Here is a 25,833-nt window from a genome sequence, read left to right on the forward strand (position 1 = left end):
GTGTAAATATAAATCATTGGTTAAATTCAACTCCTCTCCAGATTAAAATAAAGCTAGATTCACACAATGCCAGGGTCAAAATCTGAAAACGTATCAAATGTTTAGAATGGAGATAGTGGTAGTAAATGCACTTGTCCAAGATGTTCATGGAGACAAACCTACACGATCTAGACATATTTGAAATGGTTACATTTGGGCACTCAGCTGTTGTACATACTCAGACTGTAATGCTTTCCCTGACATCTCACACTTCATCTGTCATTAGGAATGTCTATATAAAATGGCAGGAGCTGGCCTAAACCACCACTGCTGCAATTTAGGATTTAAATATGCTCTGACCCACAGGGACTGTACTAGCAACAAATTCAACTCAATCCATGAGTACTGAACTAGAACACTAGTATGAGAAGGGCTTGTGTCTATTTAAAAAAAAAAAAAAAGGATACACATATCTGCTGAAAAAATGACTTCTCTTAACAAAGACACCTCTGGGAGCCACAGGAAGTCAAAGCCACTGAATACACACAGACTTTAGACATTCTCAGTGGGCTGCAAAAATGACTTTACTGCCGTTTAATACATGTTATTTTAAAACCAGCATTGCAACTCTTGCTTTATACAATGAATCAAATAATTGAATTAAAAGGGTGAACAGTGATCCCACCATTTGTGCAAAAGCAATACACTGGCAGGTATAGCTCTATCCTTTTAAAATCACTTAAGGGGCAAATTATTAAAAAGAAAAATAACTGTACAGTACTTTTAATAAACTCATGAATACAAGACTCCTGGCTGATGTAGGTGTGTGTGAGCCTCGGCAAAGCAGCCCCAGCTTCGACTGTTGAGTCCTGCTCCTCGGAACTAAGCAACTTTGTTTTCTGTTGGTTAGTTTTTTTTTGTTAACCCTCATTTTGCCTAGTTCTCTCCACCCAACCCAAATTAACAGTTCTATGGGGTCAGCCAATCAAGCTTCCATTACTAAGCGGCTAGTCCTGCTAGCCTGACTGGCTCTCCCGTTAGCCTCTGCTCCCCCTTTTGTAGAGCGGCTGAGGTTTGCGTGAAGTGCTGCGTCCCTGCCGGAGCATCAGGGAAACCTTGGCACTGATCAACCTCTCTGGTCCACAGGCCAGGTAGGGGGGCGTAGGAGCAGGCTGGGAGGGTAGGATGGCGGGAGTGGTCTCTGTCCAGTGGACTGTGACAGTGGCACAGCGGACCAAGACCAGGGGACTTCACTGGCTTATGAGCCCAGACGGGGCCGTTTCCGTGGGGACTGCTCTTCATCTTCGTCCTCCTCGTCTTCATCGTCAGGGTAGTCTACAAGGCCGACCATCGCAGTCTGTCAACAAGAACACAGGTCACAGAACTCAAGTGACTAAACCCTGAGGTTTGGATAATTTTGACTACTGGGGTGGCAGGCAGATGGGGCATTTTACTACAGATTGACAGGTAGAAAGGATATGGCTCACCTTGGCAACTAGAATGGCAGTTGACAGGGAAAGCTCACCTTGACTACCGGGGTGGCGGGTGGCGCTGCCGACTTGGCTGGGGAGCCGTTGGGACTGGCGGCAGAGGTGGGCGAGGTGGCTGGCTTGCAGTTGGCACCGTTGGTTCCATTGGCAGCCCCTGCAGAATAAGAGAAGGTAAACTTAAAGCTGCCAGTTGGGGTCCGCTTTGGGAAGCTCTCTTTGTTGTCACTCTCTTTAACTGCAAAGAGATGGAAATACATAGGGTGAACATACCATTCCACAAGTTGTGGGGTTGAACACACACACGCACACACTGAGCAGAGTGGAGGCACTTACCTTTTTTTGCTTCCATATACTTTCCATAGCTCTCTGGGAACTCTTCCTCAGGCCTGCTTTTCTCAATAGCCTCTCCATCATCATCTTCATCTTCATTGAACCACATTTCCTCATCCTCGTCCAGCGTTCGGGCATCCCTACGATATCTGCTTGAATAACATCACGACTACTTTTAACAGGCTTTAGGTAAATAACCGATAAAATGTTTTAAGTCACTCAACAATGCAACACTGCTGAAGTTACTTTGCTCAACACAAACTACTATTAAATTATATGCTATCCTCTTTGGCTGAAACAAACCACAAATCAACTTCTCCACTCTATTCTAGTTGTCCATGTCTGTGGGAGATTATGCCTTACCTGTTGAGTCTCAGAGTCTGTCGGTCCTTCTCCTGCTCATATCTGCCCTTCAAGCCCTTAAAAGTCTGGACGTATTCAATGGATTCAAGTGCTTTGTAGTAGTTGTCTATAATGTGTGCTATGAGGGACTTGATATCCTCCTATAGAGATAGATAGATATTAGGGTGTATACGTGTGGTAAAATGGTAAACAGACATGTTAAAAGGTGAATATGGGCATACCACTTTGATGAACTCAAAGAGTTCAATGATGGCTGAGTTTAGGAGGTTGTATCTAGTTCCATTGTCCAGCAGAGTGTTGATGACTGGCTCAAACAGGTTCCCTTTGACAATGTAGCGGTTGTAGTACTCATCCTTCTGCCCAATTATCCTCCTCATGAAGCGCAGAGCACCTGTTAAAAGACATAACAAATCAGTACAATCAACACCTTGAAAAAAGGAGTTGAGGAAACTCCATATTGCAACGACTTACACCACAAGCTATACATTTAAGTTATATCAATGATTAGGCTCCACCCAGGAGCCAAGGGTCCAAACGTTTGGGTTTTATCGTGATGTGCTTCATCAAATCATTAAATTATGAATAAACAAATTCAGTCTACTGACATACAGAATGTTTGTCAATACTTGGTGCTCCCCCTATTCTAACACCCATATCCCCTCCGTAGTGTTTCCCAGTGACTCACACAGCGCAAGGAAGGTGTGTTTAGAGTTCATTAGCACCAGAACTCGTCGCAGCAGGTCCTTGTTCATAATGTAGGTCTTTATGTGGTACGTGTGGTGCTCTACACAGAATGTCAGCAGCTCCAGTATCAAAGCCAGGAGTTGGGCTGTCTGGAAATGATCTGAAAGACACAAACATGCATTTACAATAGGGAAAGAGACACTTTTATAAATGAGAATTATGATTGGGAGTATCAATGTATGATTACATACCAGGACACACTGGGTTGATCTTGGTGGACCCCTCTTGCAGATCTGGAAGACACAGTAAAGGCAATGAATGTCAGTCTTACAAATGCACAAGTCTAACACAACACAGATCTCAACAAAGACATCATGGCCTGTCGAAATCGAATAGAATTGTATTTGTCACATGCGCCAAATACAGCAAGTGAAGGCTTTACTGTGAAATGCTTACTTACAAACCCTTTCTCAACAATGCAGTTAAAAATAAAACTAACAAAGACATAAAATAAATAGTAACACAATAAAATAACAATAACGAGGATATATACAGGCTATATACAAGGAGTACTGGTACCAAGTCAGTGTACTAGGATATGAAGTAGTTGGGGAGAATGATTGAAGTAATATGTACATGTAGGTTTAGTTAGGTGATTGTTTGAAGTACTATGTACATGTAGGTAGGAGGGTGAAAAGCAGAATGACCGGGTAGCCGTTTAACTGTTCAGCAGTCGTATGGCTTTGGGTTAGAAGCCAATCAGGAGCCTTTTGGTCCCAGACTTGGCGCTCCGGTACCACTTGCCGCGCGGTAGCAGAGAGAACAGTCACATGGGTAGCTGGAGTCTTACAACTTTTAGGGCCTTCCTCTGACACCACCTGGTTTAGAGGTCCTGGATGGCAGGGAGCTGGGCCCCAGTGTTGTATGCCAAGCATTTGCCATACCAAGCAGTACCAGATGCTTTCAATGGTGCAGCTGAACTTTTTGAGGATCTGAGGGCCCATGCCAAATCTTTTCAGCCTCCTGAGGGGAAAGAGGCGTGGTCGTGCCCTCTTCATGACTGTGTTGGTGTGTTTGGACCATGATAGGTCCTTAGTGATGTGGACACCGAGGAACGTGAAGCTCTCGACCGTCTCCACTTTTCCTGTAGTCCACGATCAGCGCCCTTGTCTCGCTGACGTTGAGGGAGAGGTTGTTGTCTTGGCACCACTGACATCTCATCGTCATCAGTGATCAGGCCTACCTAGGGCTGTGGCGGTCATGAAATGTAGTCAGCCGGTGATTGTCAAGCAAATAACTGCAGGTCTCACGGTAATTGACTGTTAAATTGACAAACACATTTAGCATCTCCTGGCTTCCACACATAGCCTACAAACCACTGATGACGACATTTGGAACGTCTACATTTTAAAAAGTCTAATAAATCCATTATTTTAGACAGGTCAAAAGAAACATATGAAGAAAATGTAGTCTTTCAGAAGAACAGAATAGCTGTGGGCTACACTAAATCATTTAGCAGACAATATTTGGTTAGAATTCTGTGGCATTATTTTGTAGTATGAAGAAAACAATTGAACATTGCTCAATAAAGCGGTTAACAAAGAAACAGGTCCTTCTATATGCTTAATTTAGAGTTACTAATATAACTTTAGTTGTGATGCAAACTTTGGGCTATATGTTTTGATTTTTAATAAATTCTATGGCTGCATGATGCGACTGGTGATGATTTGAAAAAAGTTGCATGAAAGGCAAGAGCTCTGCTGCACACACTTCATTAGTCTCATTCCCAATTTGACAAGCACTTGATAATGCCTCGAATTTCCCGGCTGCATCCCCTTTGTGTGGCGGTAATGCCCCCTAAAAAAAATCCATGCATTTTGTGGCTAGTGGCTGTTGTGCCCTTGGGCTAAATATAATAATGAATTAGAATACCCTTCTCCTGGCTGCATGCTCCGAAGCACGTATTCAGCTCCCTCAGAAAGCTCATTTCTTACTGGCCAATGCCTGTCACGCAATTCGGTCATTCTCACAGGCCTCAAGTGAAGACAGACACATTGGGGACGCAACCATACGCATCCTTATCCAATTCGGAGTCGCATATTGAAGATATTGGAAGAATTGTCCACATTTACTTTTCATCAGCCAACAAGATGAGTAGGCCTAACGAACAGCAAAAGCACTAGCCTATGTCAATCTACTAACCCCCATAGTACAAAAGTTGACCTATTCCATGCCAGAAATAAATATTACAAACAATCTGGGACAGTTGTGGGATGCGATAGATCCCAAATTGATACAACCACAAGCATAAAAAAAACCTTTAAGCAAAGAGGCTGACGCAACAGCTCAGAACATTTAGCTTAAAATGTTGAGAAACTATTAGGCTATTTCTTCACATTATAAGTGCAGCAATGAGCACACAGCAGTATAAGCGCAGAATATTCCAAAATGCAATCAATTAGCGGGAAAACACTTCTCAAAAGGTGACCACAATTGCGATTATCCATGTAACGCTTTGATTATAAAAAGGTGCATTTTGATAGTGAAAATTATCTTTCCAAGACTTGAAACCCATGCTCTGTGTATGTATACCAGTTAGGCTCTACACCCGTAGTAAAGCGGATTCATGTGCTTAATTTTAAGAAGTTATTTGGCCACTTAGGTTGTGATACAAACCTTAACAAAAACATACAGTGCAGTTGGGAAGTATTCAGACCCCTTGACTTTTGTTACATTAGACTTCTTTTTTTTTATCCCTCAAGATCCACCCATTACCCCATAATGACAAAGCAAAAAACATTTTTTGAAACCGTTGCACATAAAAATAAATATCACATTTACATTAGTATTCAGACCGTTTACCCAGTACTTTGTTGAAGCACCTATGGCAGCGATTACAGCCTCATGTCTTCTTGGGTATGATGCTACAAGCTTGGCACACCTGTATTTGGGGAGTTCCTCCCATTCTTCTCAAGCTCTGTCAGGTTGGATGGGGAGCGTTGCTGCACAGTTATTTTCAGGTCTCTCCAGAGATGTTTGATCGGGTTCAAGTCCGGCCTCTGGCTGGGCCATTCAGAGACTTGTCCGGAAGCCACTCCTGTGCTGTCTTGGCTGTGTGCTTAGGGTCGTTGTCCTGTTGGAAGGTGAACCTTCGCCCCAGTCTGAAGTCCTGAGTGCTCTGGAGCAGGTTATCAAGGATCTTTCTGTACTTTGCTCTGTTCATCTTTGCTTCAATCCTGACTAGTCTCCCAGTTCTTGCCACTGAAAATCATCCCCACATAATGATGCTGTCACCACCATGCTTCACCATAGGGATGGTGCCAGGTTTCCTCCAGATGTGACACTTGCCATTAGGGCCATAGAGTTCAATCTTGGTTTCATCAGACCAGAGAATCTTGTTTCGCACAGTCTGAGAATCCTTTAGGTGCCTTTTGGCAAACTCCAAGCGGGCTGACGTGCCTTTTACTGAGGAGTGGCTTCCGTCTGGCCACACTACCACAAAGGCTTGATTGTTGGAGTGATGGTTGTCCTTCTGGAAGGTTCTCCTATCTCCACAGAGGAACTCTGGAGCTCTGTCAGGATGACCATCGGGTTCTTGGTCACCTACCTGACCAAGGCCCTTCTCCCCCAATTGCTCAGTTTGCCCGGGCAGCCAGCTCTAGGAAGAATCTTGGTGGTTTCAAACATCATCCATTTAAGAGTGATGGAGGCCACTGTGTTCTTGGGGACCTTCAATGCTGCGAAAAAAAAATTGGTACCCTTCCCCAGATCTGTGCCTCGAAACAATCCTGTCTTGGAGCTCTACAGACAAGTCCTTCGACCTCATGGCTTGGGTTTTTGCTGTGACATGCACTGCCAACTGTTGGACCTTATATAGACAGGTGTGTGCCTTTCAAAATAATGTCCAATCAATTGAATTTACCACAGGTGGACTCCAATCAAGTTGTAGAAACATCTCAAGGATGAACAATGGAAACAGGATGCACTTGAGCTCAATTTCAAGTCTAAAAGTAAAGGGTCTGAATACTTATGTAAATAAGGTATCTTTTATTTTTTTTGCTAAAATATCTAAGAACCTGTTTCCGCTTTGTCATTATGGGGTATTGTGCGTAGATTGGTAAAAAAAAAAATGTATTTGATCCATTTTAGAGTAAGGCTGTAGCGTAGAAAAATTTGGAAAAAGTCAAGGGGTCTGAATACTTTCCGAATGCGACTCTGATTTGAAAAAGTCGCAAAATAAAGGCAGGCGCAGTTTCTTGCCTTACTGCACACAAGCTGGGCATCATTCACAAGTGATAGGCTAATATTGTCACCCAATAGACTGTTCTTGATTTAATCTTGTATTTAGATAAATGTTTGAAATTTGTTTTTATTTAGAATGGATCATTATCGTGCACCTGTCTCGAAACAGGGGCGGGGGTGTCACCTATGCACTTAGATAGCGAATGGAGGACGCTTTTCCCGTGGTTCATATTCATGCCAGCGAGGTAGAATATACTCCTGTTGCAAAGAGAAGCAATGTGCTTAAAATCATTTCTGTAGGCCAAGTCTATAGAAAGCTGATGGGATCCTCTTTTTAATAGAGGTCACCAAAACTCTGTTCTCATGCAATAGCATAGCCTATAGAAATATTACTCAACAAGAGCGCTCATGAAGTGTTTAATTAGATTTTCCATTACATTTGTATTAAAATGTCAAGAGTTAATTTTTTATTCAACTTGGCAAGACAATAGAGTGCTGAGTACCAGTCAGTAAGCAAGTTTGGTAGACTACTAATGACCATCAGCATCATCAGAGCTTGAAAAAGCCTAATTACCGTGACTAAACAGTCACGTGGAATTTGACTGCCATCATGACTTGTGACCGCCGGTGTGGCGGTTCACTGTTGCTTGCCTCGAAGAAAGCATAAAAAGGCATTTAGCTCGTCTGGTAGGCTTGCGTCACTGGGCAGCTTGCTGCTGGGTTTACCTATTTAATCTGTGATCGTTTGCAAACCCTGTCACATCCGACGACTACCAGAGCCGGTGTAGTAGGATTTGATCTTAGTCCTGTATTGACACTGCCTGTTTGATGGTTCATCGGAGGGTGTAGCAGGGAAAGAAATTCATAAGCTTCCGGATTTGTGTCCCGCTACGTGAAAGTGGCAGCTGTTGCCTTTAGCTAAGTGAGGATGTTACCTGTAATCCATGGCTTCTATTTGGATACACTACATGACCGAAAGTATGTGGACACCTGCACGTCGAACATGTCATTCCAAAAGCATGGGCATTAATATGGAGTTGGTCCCCCCTTTGCTGCAATAATAGCCTCCAATATTCAGGGAAGGCTTTCCACTAGATGTTGGAACATTGCTGTGGGGACTTGCTTCCATTCAGCCATAGCGAGCATTAGTGAGGTTGGGCACTGATGTTGGGCGATAAGGCCTGGCTTTGCAGTCAGCATTCCAATTCATCCCAAAGGTGTTCGATGGGGTTGAGGTCAGAGCTCTGTGCATGCCAGTCAAGATCAACACCAATCTGGACAAACCATTTTTGTATGGACAACACTTTGAAAACGGGGGCATTATCATGCTGAAACAGGAAAGTGCTTTACCCAAACTATTGCCACAATGTTGGAAGCACAGTATCGTCTAGAATGTCATTGTATGCTGTATTGTTACAATTTGGGCCTAGCCCAAATCATGAAAAACAGCCCCAGACCATTATTTCTCCACCAAACTTTACACAGTTGGCATTGTGCATTGGGGCAGGCAGCATTCTCCTGGCTTCGTCCGTCGGACTGCCAGATGGTAAAGCACGATTCATCACTCCAGAAAACTATTTTCCACCACTGTAGCCTACACTCGGCATTGCACAAGGTGATCTTAGGCTTGTGTGCGCCTGCTCAGCAATGGAAATCAATTTCATGAAGCTCCTGACGAACAGTTCTTGTGCTGTCACTGCTTCCAGGGGCAGTTTGGAACTCTGTAGTCAGTGTTGCAACCGAGGACAGGCTATTTTTACACGCTACAGCACTCAGCGGTCCCATTCTGTGAACTTATGTGGCCTACCACTTCGCGGCTGAGCCGTCATCGCTCCTAGACATTCCCAATTGACAAAAACAGCACTTACAGTAGACCAGGGCAGCTCTAGCAAAACAGAAATTTGACGAACTGACTTGTTGGAAAGGAGGCATCCTATGACGGTGACACGTTGATAGAGGCCATTCTACTGCCAATGTTTGTCTATGGAGATTGCATGGCGGTGTGCTCAATTTTATACACCTGCCAGCAACGGTGTGTCTGAAAAAGCTGAATACATTAAATTGAAGGGGTGTCCACATACTTTTGTATATACAGTACCAGCCAAAAGTTTAAACACCTACTCATTCCAGTGATTCTTTATTTGTACTGTTTTCTACATTGTATAATAGTGAAGACATCAAAACTATGAAATAACACATATGAAAACATTGTAGTAACCAAAAAAAGTGTTAAAAATCAAAATATGTTTTATATTTAATATTCTTCAAGTAGCCACCCTTTGCGTTGATGACAGCTTTGCAAACTCTTTGCATTCTCTCAACTAGCTTCATGAGGTAGTCACCTGGAATGCATTTCAACTAACAGGTGTGCCTTATTAAAAGTTAATTTGAGGAATTTCTTTCCATCTTAATGCATTTGAGCCAATCAGTTGTGTTGTGGGTAGAATACAAAAGATAGCCCTATTTGGTAAAATACCAAGTCCATATTATGGCAAGAGCAGCTCAAATAAGCAAAGAGAAACCACAGTCCATTACTTTAAGACATGAAGGTCAGTCAATACGGAACATTTCAATAACTTTGAAAGTTTCTTCGAGTGCAGTCACAAAAACCATCACGCGCCATGATGAAACTGGCTCTAATGAGGACCGCCACAGGAAAGGAAGACAGAGTTACCTCTGCTGCAGAGGATAGGTTCATTAGAGTTCGCAGCTTCTGAAATTGCATCCCAAATAAATGCTTCAGAGTTCAAGTAACAGACACATCTCAACATCAACTGTTCAGAGGAGACTGCGTGAATCAGGCCTTCATGTTCTAATTGCTGCAACAACAAAAAAACACTAAAAGGATAGCAATAAGAAGAGACTTGATTGGGCCAAGAAACAGGAGCAATGGACATTAGACCGGTGGAAATCTGTCCATTGGTCTGATGAGTCCAAATTTGAGATTTTTGGTTCCAACTGCCGTGTCTTTGTGAGACGCAGAGTAGGTGAATGGATGATATTTGGATTTGTTTAACCCTTTTTTGGTTACTACATGATTGTGTTATTTCATAGTTTGTCTTCATTATTATTCTACAATGTAGAAAATAGTAAAAATAAAGAAAAAATTAAGAAAAACCCTGGAATGAGTAGGTGTCCAAACTTTTGACTGGTACTGTATAGTGCATGTACGTACGGTCACTGTGGGGACTACATTGTCGATGCCCTTCTTAATGAATCCAGTGACTGATGTGGTCAACTCAATGCCATCAGATGAATCCCGGAACATATTCCAATCTGTGCTAACAAAACAGTCCTGTAGCTTAGCGCCCGCTTCATCGGACCACTTCCATATTGAGCACATCACTGGTACTTCCTGTTTGAGTTTTTGCTTGTAAGCAGGAATTTAGAGGATGGAGTTATGGTCAGATTTGCCAAATGGAGGGCAAGGGAGAGTTTTCTTTGTGTAGAGTAGAGGTGATGTAGAGTTTTTTTTTGCCTCTAGTTGCACAGGAGACATGCTGGTAGGAATGAGGTAAAACTAATTTCAGTTTCTCTGCATTAAAACTACTAGGAGCGTCGCATCTGGGCGAGAATTTTTTGTGTTGTCTTTTTTGCTTATGGTGCTACACATCTCGTTGAGTGCGGTGTTCTTGCCAGCATCAGTTTGTGGTAGTAAATAGACAGCTATGAATAATATAGTAAAACTCTTGGTAAATAGTGGGGTCTACAGTTTATCATGAGCTATTCTAACTCAGGCGAGCAGAACCTCAAGACTTCCTTAATATTAGAGATCGGGGACCAACTTGTTGACAAAGAGACATACACCCCCTCTCCTCAGCTTAGCGGATGCAGCCGTTTTGTCCTGCCAATGAAAAGAAAAACCAGCTCGATTTATATTTTCCATGTCCTTGTTCAGCCACGACTCGGTGAAACATAGCATATCACAGTTCTTCAGATCATGCTGATAGAATAGTCTTGAACCGCACTCATCCAGTTTATTTTCCAATGATTGCACATTTGTCAATAGAACGGAGGGTAATGGCGACTTGTCCACTCGCCGTCGCAGTCAGGTTAGATATCCCGAACGCCGACCTCTATAGTCTCTGCTTCCACCTCCTCCGAGTTATGGGGATTTGGGCCTGGTCTGTGATGAGCGTTATGTCCTTCACAACCGATTGGTTGAAATAGAAGTCCTCATCCAAATCAAGGTTAGTAATCGTTGTTTTCATGTCCAGAAGCTCTTTTCGGTCATATGAAATGGCCAAATATTAGGTATGAAAACAAGTTAGGATCAGCGCAAACAAAGCTAAAAAAAAACAACTGGTCAGGGGCCCATCCGGCGCCATTATACTGTCCAACATAAAGCCATGCATATACACATACAGCTGGACCTAAACACACCCATTCAAGCACAACATGAGACCATACACACAATGCATACATCCATTTAGATCAAAGGGTCCCCCCGCTCACCTTTACAGTTCTTCTCATCTACAGTGCTGGCCAATAGAGGGACTGTGAGGACCTGCATGCAGTACTTGTAGAAGAAGCTGAGGAACTCAGTCTTCTCTGTTTTCTAATGGGATTCAAAGTAAGAAGTAGATTAGACAGTGATGCTGACATATTGCAGAGTTCTTTAAAATGTATGAAAGTTTGGTATAATTCTGTATTCTTGTACAATAATCATTACACCCAGTGTTATGACAGAACTGTGAGTGAGTGAGTGAGTGAGTGAGTGAGATCGGACAGGGTCTTACATTGGTGGGGGCCAGCATGTTCTCTGGGTCGATCAATGTGCGTAGAAGCCCCATAAGCTGCACAGCACCCCCCAACTCAGGGTCCGAGTCACAGATCATCTGCTTTATCACCACGTTGATCAGCAACACATCCTAATGCACAAAGCGAGGAACATTGAGCGGCAACACCTACAGAAAACCTTGAACATCCTAAACATCTAATCACTGAAAAAGAGGAACAGTTCAATGAGCATTTTACAGTGCCTTGCAAAAGTATTCACCCCCTTGGCCTTCTTCCTATTTTGTTGCACTACAACCTGTAATTTAAATTGATTTTTATATGGATTTCATTTAATGGACATACACAACATAGTCCAAATTAGTGAAGTGAAAAAAATAACTTGTTTCAAAGAAATTCAAAAAAATGTCAAACCGAAAAGTGGTGTGTGCATCACCCCCTTTGCTATGAAGCCCCTAGATAAGATCTGGTGCAACCAATTACATTCAGAAGTCACATAATTAGTTAAATAAAGTCCACCTGTGTGCAATCTAAGTGTCACATAACCTGTCACATGATTTCAGTATATATACACATCTGTTCTGAAAGGCCGCAGAGTCTGCAACACCACTAACCAAGGGGCACCACCAAGCAAGCGGCACTATGAAGACCAAGGAGCTCTCCAAACAAGTTGTAGAGAAGCACGAGCACCATTAAATCCATTATTAAAAAAATGGAAAGAACAGGGCACCACAACAAACCTGTCGAGGGAGGGCCACCCACCAAAACTCACGGACCAGGCAAGGAGGGCATTAATCAGAGAGGCAACAAAGAGACCAAAGATAACCCTGAAGGAGCTGCAAAGCTCCACAGCGGAGATTGGAGTATCTGTCCATAGGACCACTTTAAGCCCTACACTCCACAGAGCTGGGCTTTACGACAGAGTGGCCAGAAAAAAAATAAGCAAACATGTTTGGTGTTCGCCAAAAGACATGTGGGAAACTCCCCAAACACATGGAGGAAGGTACTCTGGTCAGATGAGACTAAAATGTAACTTTTTGGCCATCAAGGAAAACGCCATGTCTGGCACAAACCCAACACCTCTCATCACCCCGAGAACACCATCCCCACAGTGAAGCATGGTGCTGGCAGCATCATGCTGTGGGGATGTTTTTCCATCGGCAGGGACTGGCGGGAAATTCTTGAGGGAAACCCGTTTCAGTCTTCAAGAGATTTGAGACTAGGACGGAGGTTCACCTTCCAGCAGGACAATGACCCTAAGCGTACTGCTAAAGCAACAGTCGAGTGGTTTAAGGGGAAACATTTAAGTAGTCACAGCTCCATGTGGCACCTAGATGTGGCAGAGAAATTTGTCTACCAGTGTCACATGTCATGTAGACCTAGTTATATGACAAGGTTGATGCTATACTTACATCATCAGTCTGCTGTGGCTCCTGCATAACAAACTCCCGGACCATGGAGGGGCTGAACTCCACCAGATAGGAGAAGATATCTGTGGCTGCAGCCCTCACCTGCAGGTCGTCCATACCCTGTGGAGACAGTGAGACACACACTGATAGTGTGCTCAAACTAATAACTCATTCAGCACCATCAATGTGTTTCTTTAGGGCACATGTGGCAAACTCATTCCACTGGGGGCAGTGTCTGCGGGTTTTCACTCCTCCCTTGGACTTGATTGATGAATTAAGGTCAATGATTATTAAGCAGTGGTGTAAAGTACTTAAGTAGTACTTTAAAGTATTTAAGTCGTTTTTGGGGGTATCGGTACTTTATATTTGACTACTTTTACTTCACTACATTCCTAAAGAAAATTATGTACTTTTTACTCCATTCATTTCCCCTGACACCCAAAAGTACTAATTACAATTTGAATGCTTAGCAGTATAAGGAAAAAGGTCCAATTCAAACACTTATCAAGAGAACATCCCTGGTCATCCCTACTGCCTCTGATCTGGTTGACTCACTAAACACAAATAATTCATTTGTAAATTATGTCTGAGTGTTTGAGTGTGCCCCTGGCTGTCAAAAAAAGTAAAGGAAATTGTGCTGTCTGGTTTGCTAAATATAAGGAATTTGATGGATAGCATTTACTTGTACTTTTCCTTCACTATGACAATTGAGTACTTTTTCCACCACTGTACATTGAAAATCAGATACTACTTGAGTAAAAGCCTAAACATATTTTACTGTGTTACTTTTACTTGAGTCATTTTATATTAAGGTATCTTTACTTTTACTCAAGTATGACAATTGAGTACTTTTTCCACCTCTGTTATGAAGTAACTCCCCTCACTTGGTTGTCTAAGTCTTAATTGGAATGAGTTTGACACCCCTGCTTTAGGGGCTCAGGAGCCTAGTGCAATCTGGACTGACTTAATACCTTTAAATTCAGGGTTAAGAGACATACTGTTACATTTAAATGAATTAACTTATTTTGACGTGCTTCCAAGATGCAGCCCTTGAAGTTGAGATGGCATTTCACATTCAAGGGATCAAGAGAACTTTGCCACATCAAAACGCATACAAAATGTCAAGGAAAATATGCAAAAACTGTTTGACATTTAATATGCACATGCATACAATAGTAAAACCATTCATACCATGACTATTTCAAGAGCAGGAAGAATGCCTAGATTCGCCAGAGTCTTGAAGAAAGCATCTCTATTTTGCGGTTGCAAGGTTTGTGAAAAAGCACAAAATTCTTTGAAAAAGTTCACCTGTGAAGAGGAAGGAAAACAGAGGACAGTATGTCACTGAAACCTTCATGGCATTAAAGCTTAGTATGTGCATGCTTTTAATTAAGCGAGTTGATCATTCAACTTACTAGTTCCCGCCTTTTACCGTCTTCTGTTGCTTCATCCGTTAGCTGTGCAAAGACTTCAGTTAGGAACTTCTCATCCTCCTGTAGTGCAAGGCAGGGATAAAAAGTTTACAAAAACATACTGAATCGCAGTTTGTGGTCATGTTGAAAAAGCACCAGGACTTTACGTACTTCATTATGAAGTCGACAAACCTTAGCCAAAAGCAGTAAAAGTAAGCATGTTTTATATTGGTGGTTCGATGTGAAAGGAGAGACGAAAGGAGACAAATTGCCAGTTTAAGAAGTGTTGTGGAACAAACAGCTGACTGAAGATGGCTGCAGCCAACATGGTTGAGACCGTCTCCGTGGTAACATGGACTCAGGACCCTGTCCCGAAGCTACTGACAGCATCACCTCCTCCATGCTTCACGGAACCTCACATGCGGAGATCATCCGTTCACCTACTATGCGTCTCCCAAAGACATGGGTTAAGAGGAACCAAAAATCTCAAATTTGGACTAATCGGAGCAAAGAACAGAATTCCACCGATCTAATGTCCATTGCTCGTGTTTCTTGGTCCAAGCAAGACTCTTATTGTTGGTGTCCTTTAGTAGTGGTTTCATTGCAGCAATTCGACCATGAAGGCCTGATTTACGCTGTCTCCTCTGAACAGTTGATGTTGAGATGTGTCTGTTACTTGAACTCCGTGAAGCATTTATTTGGGATGCAATTTCTGAGGTGCAGTAAACTCTAATGAACCTATCTTCTGCAGCAGAAGTAACTCCGGGTCTTCCTTTCTTGTGGCGGTCCTCATGAGAGCCAGTTTCATCATAGCGCTTGATGGTTTTTGCGAATGCACTTGAAGAAACTTTCAAAGTTCTTGAAATGTTCTGTATTGACTGACCTTCATGTCTTAAAGTAATGGACTGTGGTTTCTCTTTGCTTATTTGAGCTGTTCTTGCATTATATGGACTCGGTCTTTTACCAAATAGGGCTATCTTCTGCGTACCACCCCTACCTTGTCACAACACAACCGATTGTTCGAAACGCATTAAGATGGAAAGAAATTCCTCAAATTAACAAGGCACAATTGTTAATTGTGACTACCTCATGACGCTGGTTGAGAGAATGCAAAGTGTGTGTCCTCAAGGCAAAAAGGTGACTACTTCAAATAATCTCAAATATATTTTGATTTGTTTAACACTTTGGTTACTACATGACTCCATGTGTTATTTCATAGTTTTGATGTCTTCACTATTATACAATGTAGAAAATAGTAATAAAAACCCTTGAATGAGAAGGTGTGTCCAAACTTTTGACTAGTACTGTACATACACACACACAGTGCATTCGGAAAGTATTCAGACCCCCTTCCATTCAAGGACATTGTGAATTGTCCCGAAGCTACTCCTGCGCTGTCTTGGCTGTGTATTTAGGGTAGTTGTCCTGTTGGAAGGTGATCCTTCAAATCTAATTTTATTGGTCATACACACATATTTAGCAGATGTTATTGCAGGTGTAGCAAAATGCTTGTGTTCCTAGCTCCAACAGTGCAGTAGCATCTAACAATTCACAACAATACACACACATCTAAAAGTACAATTATGGAATTTAGACAAATATTTGATTGGGCATTGACTAAGATACAGTAGAATAGAATACAGTATACACATAAGATGACTGGGAAACTAGTCAGGACCTTCACCCCAGTAGGTCTTGAGCAGGTTTTCATCAAGGATCTCTGTACGTTGCTCAGTTCATCTTTTCCTTGATCCTGACTAAACTCCCAGTCCTTGCCGCTGAAAAACATCCCCACAGCATGAGGCTGCCACCACCAAGCTTCACCGTAGGGATGGTGCCAGGTTTCCTCCATACGTGACGCTTGGCATTCAGGTCAAACAGTTCTGTTGGTTTCATCAGACTAGATAATCGTTTTTCATGGTGAGAGTCATTTAGCTACCTTTTGGCAAACTCCAAGCGGGCTGTCATGTGCCTTTTACTGAGGAGTGGCTTCCGTCTGGCTACTCTACCATAAAGTCCTGATTGGTGGGGTGCTGCAGAGATGGTTGTCCTTCTGGAAGGTCCTCCCATCTCCACAGAGGAACTCTGGAGCTCTGGCAGAGTGACCATAGGGTTCTTGGTCACCTGCCTGACCAAGGCCCCTGTCCCCCGATTGCTGTTTGGCCAGGCAGCCAGCTCTAGGAAGTGCCTTTGTGGTTCCAAACATCTTCCATTTAAGAATGGAGGCCACTGTGTTCTTGGCGAGCTTCAAAGCTGCAGACATTTGTTGGTACTCTTGACCAGATCTGTGCCTCAACACGATCCTATCTCGGAGCTCTACGGACAATTCATTCGACCTCATGGCTTGGTTTTTGCTCTCACATACAGGACCTTAGCCCTGACCTCAACCCCATTGAACACCTTTGGGATCAATTGGAATGCCGACTGTGAGCCAGGCCTAATTGCCCAACATCAGTGTCTGACCTCACTAATGCTCGTGGCTGAATGAATGCAAGTCTCTGCAGCAATGTTCCAACATCTAGTGGAAAGCCTTCCCAGAAGAGTGGAGGTTATAGGAGCAAAGCAGGGACCAACTCCATATTAATGGCCATGAGATGTTTGATGAGCAGGTGTCCACATACATGTAGTGTATATAAAAGTTTTATTTCTCTTTGCCATTTGTACGATTATGAAACAGTGACCGTGGTCATTTTACTGACAAATAACCATCATCCAAAATTGCATGACTGTCACAGCCCTAACCAAGTCCATCTTGAACTTTTAAACTTGTATAATTATACTGCGAAGTGCCAACAAGGGAACTTAAATGTAAATCACACCACAACATTGTTGTTAATGTGAGATCAAAGAAACGTCAGGGCTTGTTGATTTCAGATTAGATACCTTGATTAAAATTGAAGACAACCTATCAACTACAAACCCTTTCAACAATAGAGACAAAGACAAACAGTTTGATATAGAATATAATCCTTAGAGATGTCACAAGCATTGATTTACAATACTGAAGACAAAAGTGGCATGAACATATCACATTTCATGACATTCTATTACTGTTAAATAAAATACATTCATAAAGTTAATCCTTACCAGGTTGATGACAACAGCAGAATATCACATACGCGTAATGATTACAATTGATGTTCAGATCTGAAGATGGGGGGGATGTTTCATACTTTCACAGGAAAATAAAACCACCAGCAGAAAAACAACATTATCATCTACATTGACAATGGTGTGAAAGTTTGTGATATGTAGTGAGTTAAGTTCAGTGATTGTGCTTTATTACCGTCACTTAACACACTAAAATGTAATCTGTTAAACTGAAAACACCAGAGCTGAAGAGGCAGTTCAGACAACACAAACGGATTTGCTTACACTCCATTTCTTGTCAAGAACGGCAAAATCGAAGAGAAAATTTTTTGAAGGTTCTGTCGGTTTGCTGTAACTCACCTGCAGCATGCTGACTATCTCCACCTTGTTGAAGAAAATAAAGGATGTGAGGGTGGAAAGGAAGTTCTCCTCGAAGACAGAAGGTGTGGGCAGGATGATGTCCTGGATGTACTGCACCCGGTACGTCTGGTGGATCTTCTGCCGCAGCTCTGAGTCCGTGATGGGGATTACCTCCTTGAACTTGGCCGTCTTGGTGAGGAACTCCCGGTGCTTTTTAGGCTGCACCAGCGACGGATCAAACTCCAGACAGCCAACCACATCCATGATACAGTCGTCCGAGAACATGACCTCGAATAGAGCTGCCTTGTTGAGGAACAACACTCCACGTACAATCTCATACAGGTGGTGAAGTCCCTCCCGGTTGTCGAGGTCCTCACACACCTGGAAGAGCTGCAGTAGCTTCTTCATGTAGCCTTCGCTCATAAGGGCCAAGGCCAGCTTCTCCCGACGGATGGGCGAGGACAGGACAGAGGTCACAAGGTCAGCAATCTCCTCCAGCCGGGCCAGCTCGCATGGAGGCAGCTCCACCAGGTGACTGGTCTCTGGCATCTCCTCGAAGCGCTCCTCCTCAGACTCATCGATGGGGTCCTGGGTGATCTCCAGCGCAGGGTCTTTCCCTTGTACCTGGGGAGGAAATTAGACACAGGGCCACATGTAAGAACTACTGAGAGAAAGACTATAGTCCCGTATCGCTAAGGAGAAAATTCAGTAACATGATATTCTATACTTAATTATTAAATGGCTAAGTTTTGTAAGACACAATAATTTGTTTGTTTACTGCCCCCTAAAGAAGCAGCAGTGACCAAAGCACAGACATGGCTATTCATAGTATTGGGGCTTCAAATAACAAGCAAATACGGTACAATCAGTTGCTCCAGACAATGTTCTATTGCAAAAGGATGTTATTTAACTTATTTGTGTACATGTGTCACCAACAGTAGTGACATGTAGTTTATGTAGTTCAAAGTGTGCTTTCTGGTGCCATAAAAAAACTAAACAGCATAGTAGTGTATCATAAACCTTACACTGACTTACAAACCTGTATAAACACGGTACTATACCTGACATATCTTTTCCCAGATTTCATCGCAGCCAGCTTTTTCCTGAAAACTCAGGGCCAAATCATAGTTCTCTGCTTCCGACCACACAATCAGGGTGTCCTGAGAGGGGAAAAAACATTCATGATCAAGTTGAAAAAAACATTTTCATAACATGAGATTTGTAAATCTAGTCTTTGCATAACAATGTGGGAAAAAAAAAAAAACATTTGTGTCAAATTAACTGCAACTGTACACTTGCAGAATTCTTTAGATACATAGGGCCGAGCCATAGACTACTCTCTGCTTCCACACGGCAAGCGGTACTGGTGCAATAAGTCCGACACCAACAGGCTCCTGAACCGCTTCGATCCCCAAGCCATAAGACTGCTAAATTGCTAACAAAATGGCTACACAGAATGAGTTGACCCGTGCATTTTTGCACTGTCTCTGTGTACACTATTGGGACTCAACACACTAGAGGTCGACCGATTATGATTTTTCAACGCCGATACCGATTGGAGGACCCAAAAAGCCGGTACCGATTAAATCGGCCAATTTTTATATATATTTGTAATGACACTTACAACAATACTGAATGAACACTTATTTTAACTTAATATAATACATCAATAAAATCAATTTAGTCTCAAATAAATAATGAAACATGTTCAATTTGGTTTAAATAATGCAAAAACAAAGTGTTGGAGAAGAAAGTAAAAGTGCAATATGTTCCATGTAAAAAAGCTTGCTCAGAACATATGAAAGCTGGTGGTTCCTTTTAACATGAGTCTTCAATATTCCCAGGTAATAAGTTTTAGGTTGTAGTTATTATAGGACTATTTCTCTCTATACCATTTGTATGTCATAGACCTTTGACTATTGGATGTTCTAATAGGTACTTTAGTATTGCCAGCCTAATCTCAGGAGTTGATAGGTTTGAAGTCATAAACAGCACTGTGTTTCAAGCATTGCTAAGAGCTGCTGCGAAACGCAGTAAAGTTTGAATGAATGCTTACGAGCCTGCTGATGCCTACCACTGCTCTATCAAATATCAAATCATAGACTTAATTATAATATAATATCACACAGAAATACAAGCCTTAGGTCATTAATATGGTCAAATCCAGAAACTATCATTTCAAAAACAAAACGTTTATTCTTTTAGTGAAATACGGAACCGTTACGTATTTTATTTAACGGGTGGCATCCCAAAGTCTAAATTTTGCTGTTACATTGCACAAGCTTCAATGTTATGTCATAATTATGTACAATTCTGGCTAATTAATTACGGTCTTTGTTAGGAAGAAATGGTCTTCACACAGTTCGCAACAAGCCAGGTGGCCCAAACGGCTGCATATATCCAGACTCTGCTTGCACAGAACGCAAGAGAAGTGACAATTTCCCTAGTTAAAAGAAATTCATGTTAGCAGGCAATGTTAACTAAATATGCAGGTTTAAAAATATATACTTGTGTATTGATTTTAAGAAAGGCATTGATGTTTATGGTTAGGTACACATTGGTGCAACGACAGTGCTTTTTTCGCGAATGCGCTTGTTAAATCACCCGTTTGGCGAAGTAGGCTATGATTCAATGATAAATTAACAGGCACCGCATCGATTATATGCAACACAGGACAAGCTAGATGAACTAGTAATATCATCAACCATGTGTAGTTAACTAGTGATTATGTTAAGATTTTTTTTTTACAAGATAAGTTTAATGCTAGCTAGCACCTTACCATGGCTCCTTGCTGCAATCGCATAACAGGTAGTCAGCCTGCCACGCAGTCTCCTCGTGAAATGTAATCGGCCATAATCGGTGTCCAAAAATGCAGATTGCCGATTGTTATGAAAACTTGAAAATCAGCCCTAATTAAATCAGCCATTCCGATCAATCGGCCGACCTCGATTACACACAAATTTATACTGACTACACACAAACCATCATAATTTACACCGCTGCTCCTCTGTTTATCATACATGCTGATACCTAGTCAACTAACCCATATAGATATCTACCTTTATCACTCCTACATATTGTAAATATGGTATTGGAACTAACCCTGTATATAGCTTATTTCTTGTGTGTTTTTGTTCTACCTTATTTTTAGCGCTACATTGATAAGGATTAGGCTTACCTCATTGTTGGGTTTGGAGCTTGCAATAAAAGCATTTCACTGTCATTTTGCACATGACATTAAAACTTTTAGAAATGGACCCACAGAGCAAAGAAAACACTGAAGTTACAGTGCCTTCAGAAAGTATTCACACACCTTTACTTTTTCCACATTTTGTTACAGCCTGAATTTAAAAAGGGATTAAATAAAGATCAGGCCTACGCCCCGGTCCAGAAAAATATATCCCAAAACATGCATCCTGTTTGCAACAAGACACTAAAGTAATACAGAAAAAAAAAAGCTAAGCAATTTACTTTTTATCTTGAATCTAAAGTTTTGTGTTTGGGGCAATCCAATAGAACACATTACTGACTACCACTCTCCATATTTTCAAGCATAGTGGTGACTGAATCATGTTATGGGTGTGCTCATAATAGTTAAGGACTGGTGAGTTTTTCAGGATAAAAAGAAACAGCTAAGCACAGCCAAAATCATAGAGAAAACCCTTGTTCAGTCTGCTTTACACCAGACACTGGGAGACTAATTCACCTTACAATAGGCCAAATCTACACGAGTTGCTTACCAAGAAGACAGTGGATGTTCCCAAGTTACAGTTGACTTAAATCTGCTTGAAAAATCTATGGCAAGACTTGAAAATGGTTGTCTTGCAATGATCAACAACCCATGTAACAGAGCTTGAAGAATCTAGAAAATAATCCGCAAATATTGCACAATCAAGATGGGTAAAGCTCTTAGAGATTTACCCAGTCACATCTGTAATTTCTGCCAAAGTTGATTCTAACATACACTGCTCAAAAAAATAAAGGTTACACTTAAACAACACAATGTAACTCCAAGTCAATCACACTTCTGTGAAATCAAACTGTCCACTTAGGAAGCAACACTGATTGACAATAAATTTCACATGCTGTTGTGCAAATGGAATAGACAACAGGTGGAAATTATAGGCAATTAGCAAGACACCCCCAATAAAGGAGTGGTTCTGCAGGTGGGGACCACAGACCACTTCTCAGTTCCTATGCTTCCTGGCTGATGTTTTGGTCACTTTTGAATGCTGGCGGTGCTTTCACTCTAGTGGTAGCATGAGACGGAGTCTACAACCCACACAAGTGGCTCAGGTAGTGCAGCTCATCCAGGATGGCACATCAATGCGAGCTGTGGCAAGAAGGTTTGCTGTGTCTGTCAGCGTAGTGTCCAGAGCATGGAGGATACAGGCCAGTACATCAGGAGACGTGGAGGAGGCCGTAGGAGGGCAACAACCCAGCAGCAGGACCGCTACCTCCACCTTTGTGCAAGGAGGAGCAGGAGGAGCACTGCCAGAGCCCTGCAAGATGACCTCCAGTAGGCCACAAATGTGCATGTGTCTGCTCAAACGGTCAGAAAAAGACTCCATGAGGGTGGTATGAGGGCCCGACGTCCACAGGTGGGGGTTGTGCTTACAGCCCAACACCGTGCAGGACATTTGGCATTTGCCAGAGTACACCAAGATTGGCAAATTTGCCACTGGCGCCCTGTGCTCTTCACAGATGAAAGCAGGTTCACACTGAGCACATGTGACAGAGTCTGGAGACGCCGTGGAGAACGTTCTGCTGCCTGCAACATCCTCCAGCATGACCGGTTTGGCGGTGGGTCAGTCACGGTGTGGGGTGGCATTTCTTTGGGGGGGGCCGCACAGCCCTCCATGTGCTCGCCAGAGGTAGCCTGACTGCCATTAGGTACCGAGATGAGATCCTCAGACCCCTTGTGAGACCATATGCTGGTGCGGTTGGCCCTGGGTTCCTCCTAATGCAAGACAATGCTCGACCTCATGTGGCTGGAGTGTGTCAGCAGTTCCCGCAAGAGGAAGGCATTGATGCTATGGACTGGCCAGCCCGTTCCCCAGAACTGAATCCAATTGAGCACATCTGGGACATCATGTCTCGCTCCATCCACCAACGCCACGTTGCACCACAGACTGTCCAGGAGTTGGAGGATGCTTTAGTCCAGGTCTGGGAGGAGATCCCTCAGGAGACCATCCGCCACCTCATCAGGAGCATGCCCGGGCCTGGTAGGGAGGTCATACAGGCACGTGGAGGCTACACACTACTGAGCCTCATTTTGACTTGTTTTAAGGACATTACATCAAAGTTGGATCAGCCTGTAGTGTGGTTTTCCACTTTAATTTTGAGTGTGACTCCAAATCCAGACCTCCATGGGTTGATAAATTGGATTTCCATTGATTATTTGTGTGTGATTTTGTTGTCAGCACATTCAACTATGTAAAGAAAAAAGTATTTAATAAGATTATTTCATTCATTCAGATCTAGGATGTGTTATTTTAATGTTCCCTTTATTTTTTTGAGCAGTGTATATTGACTTCCGTAAATTAGATATTTCTAAAAACATGTTTTCACTTTGTCATCATGGAATATTGTGTGTAGATGGGTGAGACAAATATATACTTAATGCTTTTTTGAATTCAGGTTGGAATAAGTCAAGCGGTATGAATACTTTGAAGGCACTGTACACACAGCAGTCCATTATAGACAGGTTGACATATTGTCATGAGCTTTCCAGGAGGCAGAACTGAGCGATTTCCCCTTAGGTCAGCTGCAAAGTCAAAATTTGCTATGTTGTAAAAATTCCTGAAAGCAAACATTTGCTTTTTGGTCAAGGTTAGGCATTAGAGTTAGCAGTGTGGTTAAGGTTAGCTTTCAAATCAGATTGTATTACTGTGGCTGTGCCAGCTAGTGCCCACTGCACAGCTGCCTCCAGAACAAGACTAATGACGAAAAAACGCTAACCTACCCATTATAGAGGCAAAATACTCACTTGTTGTTTCTGATATGCAGTATTTGGGCTGATTTTAGACTCCAGAAGAAGTGAGCCTAAAAGACAAATGGGAATTTAGTTAGCTACCCACTACCTTACTGAAATAACTAGTGGATGCCTAAATGTTTGCAAAATTATAATACAGAACGGGATAATTAAGTCACATGGGTGTGAAAGAACATGTTCTTCAAATAATACGGATGTTGTAACTAATTGTCAGTCTTACTGCTGAAACCTGAACACCACACTTTTACTGACATGAACTGTGCATGTAAACAAGGACAACTACCCATAAATTAGCTTACATAATGTGTATGTTTTTGGCTGGCAAGCAAATGTCCCTTTATTTATTACCGAGTAAGCCAAGTGAGTTTACTAGCTGGTTAACGTTAATTACCTAACCAGCTGACTGACCAGGTAACGTTAGTTAACCTGCTGGATATAGTACTTTTAAACTGTACCGAGGGTTAACTAGCTACTGTACCAAAATAGCTATAAACAATTAATTGAAAGAAAACAGGATTACAGAGAAAGTCAGTTAAACCACACTTTGCTAGCTAGCCATCCAACTAGGTTAGTTAGCTAACAAGCTGGTTTGAGTAAATAATGCTAGTTAACGTTAGATAGCTGTTTATTGATTCGTTTATAGCTAACGTTAATTAGATAACGAGCTACCTAAAGGAATTTGTTCTGCTGATTTGCATTTTATCTTCAAGCCAAAACACCAATAACATTAGCTAGCGTTAATACAAGTAAACGTTGAAATGTGTTAGCCAACTAACGTTAAATAGATACCATTAGCTAGCTAACGGTAGACAACTAGCATTAGCAATAGTGTGACGGCTAGAATAACTCACACCGGCAGCAGTTACTGTAACGTTACGCTACTAACGTTAGCTAGCTAGTTCAGTTGGTGGTTTGACGTTAGGTACAGTCGCCGATTGTTCGCAAAGTAGTTAGCAATGTTGATTTATTGAATTTGCGGCCTGTTAGTTAATGTTACCAGCCAACTAGATAGCTGCGTTACGAACAAAACAAACATATTCGACGAACTGACCATCTGCTAATAAGATGTTAGCTAACAACTCACCGTCGGATTCGGCCCGAACTAATAATGATATTCCCTTCAGTCGTTCGACAAAGGTAGACGAGACATGCCCTGTGCCCCTATCGTCCCACTGTCGGTCTTCATTCAGCGTATATACTTTCACACGCCGCCGAGTATCCGACATGGTTACCTTGAGCGGAAAAGCTAACGTTAGCTAGGCAACTATTTGAAATAGTGAACTAGTGGTTAGCTATTTTCTTATCCCCGAACTTGTTTCTACCCGCATGTTTTGCAATAATGTGCTAAACCGTAAAGCTAATTCACGAGCATATTACGATAATGATTATTTTCCCCGCAGAATGCCAGATTTCTAGCTAGCTAACTGTACAATTCACCGTTGAAAACACAACTACGACGGCCTCTTCACTATCATCCAGAGACCGCCATCTTGTAATCCGATCTTGTCTTTTTCTTCCCTATGTCAATCAAACGGTTACCGCCGCGGGGTCTCCGCTGAGGGGCTACGGAAGCCGGTGTGTCCCACGCCACATTCACGCCGCCAAAAGATCCCCCGCCCTCTCCACTTTCCTTCCATTGAAAATGAATGGGAGCGGTGTTTCACCGCGCGGTACCGTGTGCTAGAATACATGGGGCATTATCGAAACGGACAGACCTGTTACAGAGTCTGTCCTTGGCAAAA

General features: G+C 42.4%; 1 protein-coding gene across 6 annotated transcripts; it reads right to left on the bottom strand.

Moving 5' to 3' along the window:
* Window positions 1-534: 534 nt before the first annotated feature.
* LOC115153304 (serine/threonine-protein phosphatase 4 regulatory subunit 3) lies at window positions 535-25,747 on the bottom strand. Of its 6 annotated transcripts, none has more exons than XM_029698602.1 (16): window positions 25,176-25,747; window positions 24,086-24,141; window positions 19,158-19,256; window positions 18,097-18,720; window positions 14,650-14,727; window positions 14,426-14,542; window positions 13,238-13,354; window positions 11,828-11,959; window positions 11,544-11,646; window positions 3,098-3,139; window positions 2,848-3,006; window positions 2,384-2,553; window positions 2,163-2,302; window positions 1,804-1,951; window positions 1,467-1,625; window positions 535-1,336 (listed from the first exon to the last, which is right to left on the bottom strand). In XM_029698602.1, the coding sequence occupies exons 1-16, from the start codon at window positions 25,315-25,317 to the stop codon at window positions 1,238-1,240; spliced, it is 2,385 nt and encodes a 794-aa protein (XP_029554462.1). In that variant the 5' UTR covers window positions 25,318-25,747; the 3' UTR covers window positions 535-1,237. The 6 variants fall into 6 exon arrangements, with proteins under 6 accessions (XP_029554462.1, XP_029554460.1, XP_029554461.1 ...); XM_029698600.1 differs by having other exon boundaries at window positions 1,505-1,704; window positions 1,803-1,951; window positions 25,176-25,745; XM_029698601.1 differs by having other exon boundaries at window positions 1,505-1,704; window positions 1,803-1,948; window positions 25,176-25,743.
* Window positions 25,748-25,833: the final 86 nt, after the last annotated feature.

This window comes from Salmo trutta, chromosome 18 (assembly GCF_901001165.1).
Source record: "Salmo trutta chromosome 18, fSalTru1.1, whole genome shotgun sequence".
NCBI classification, from domain to species: Eukaryota; Metazoa; Chordata; class Actinopteri; order Salmoniformes; family Salmonidae; genus Salmo; species Salmo trutta.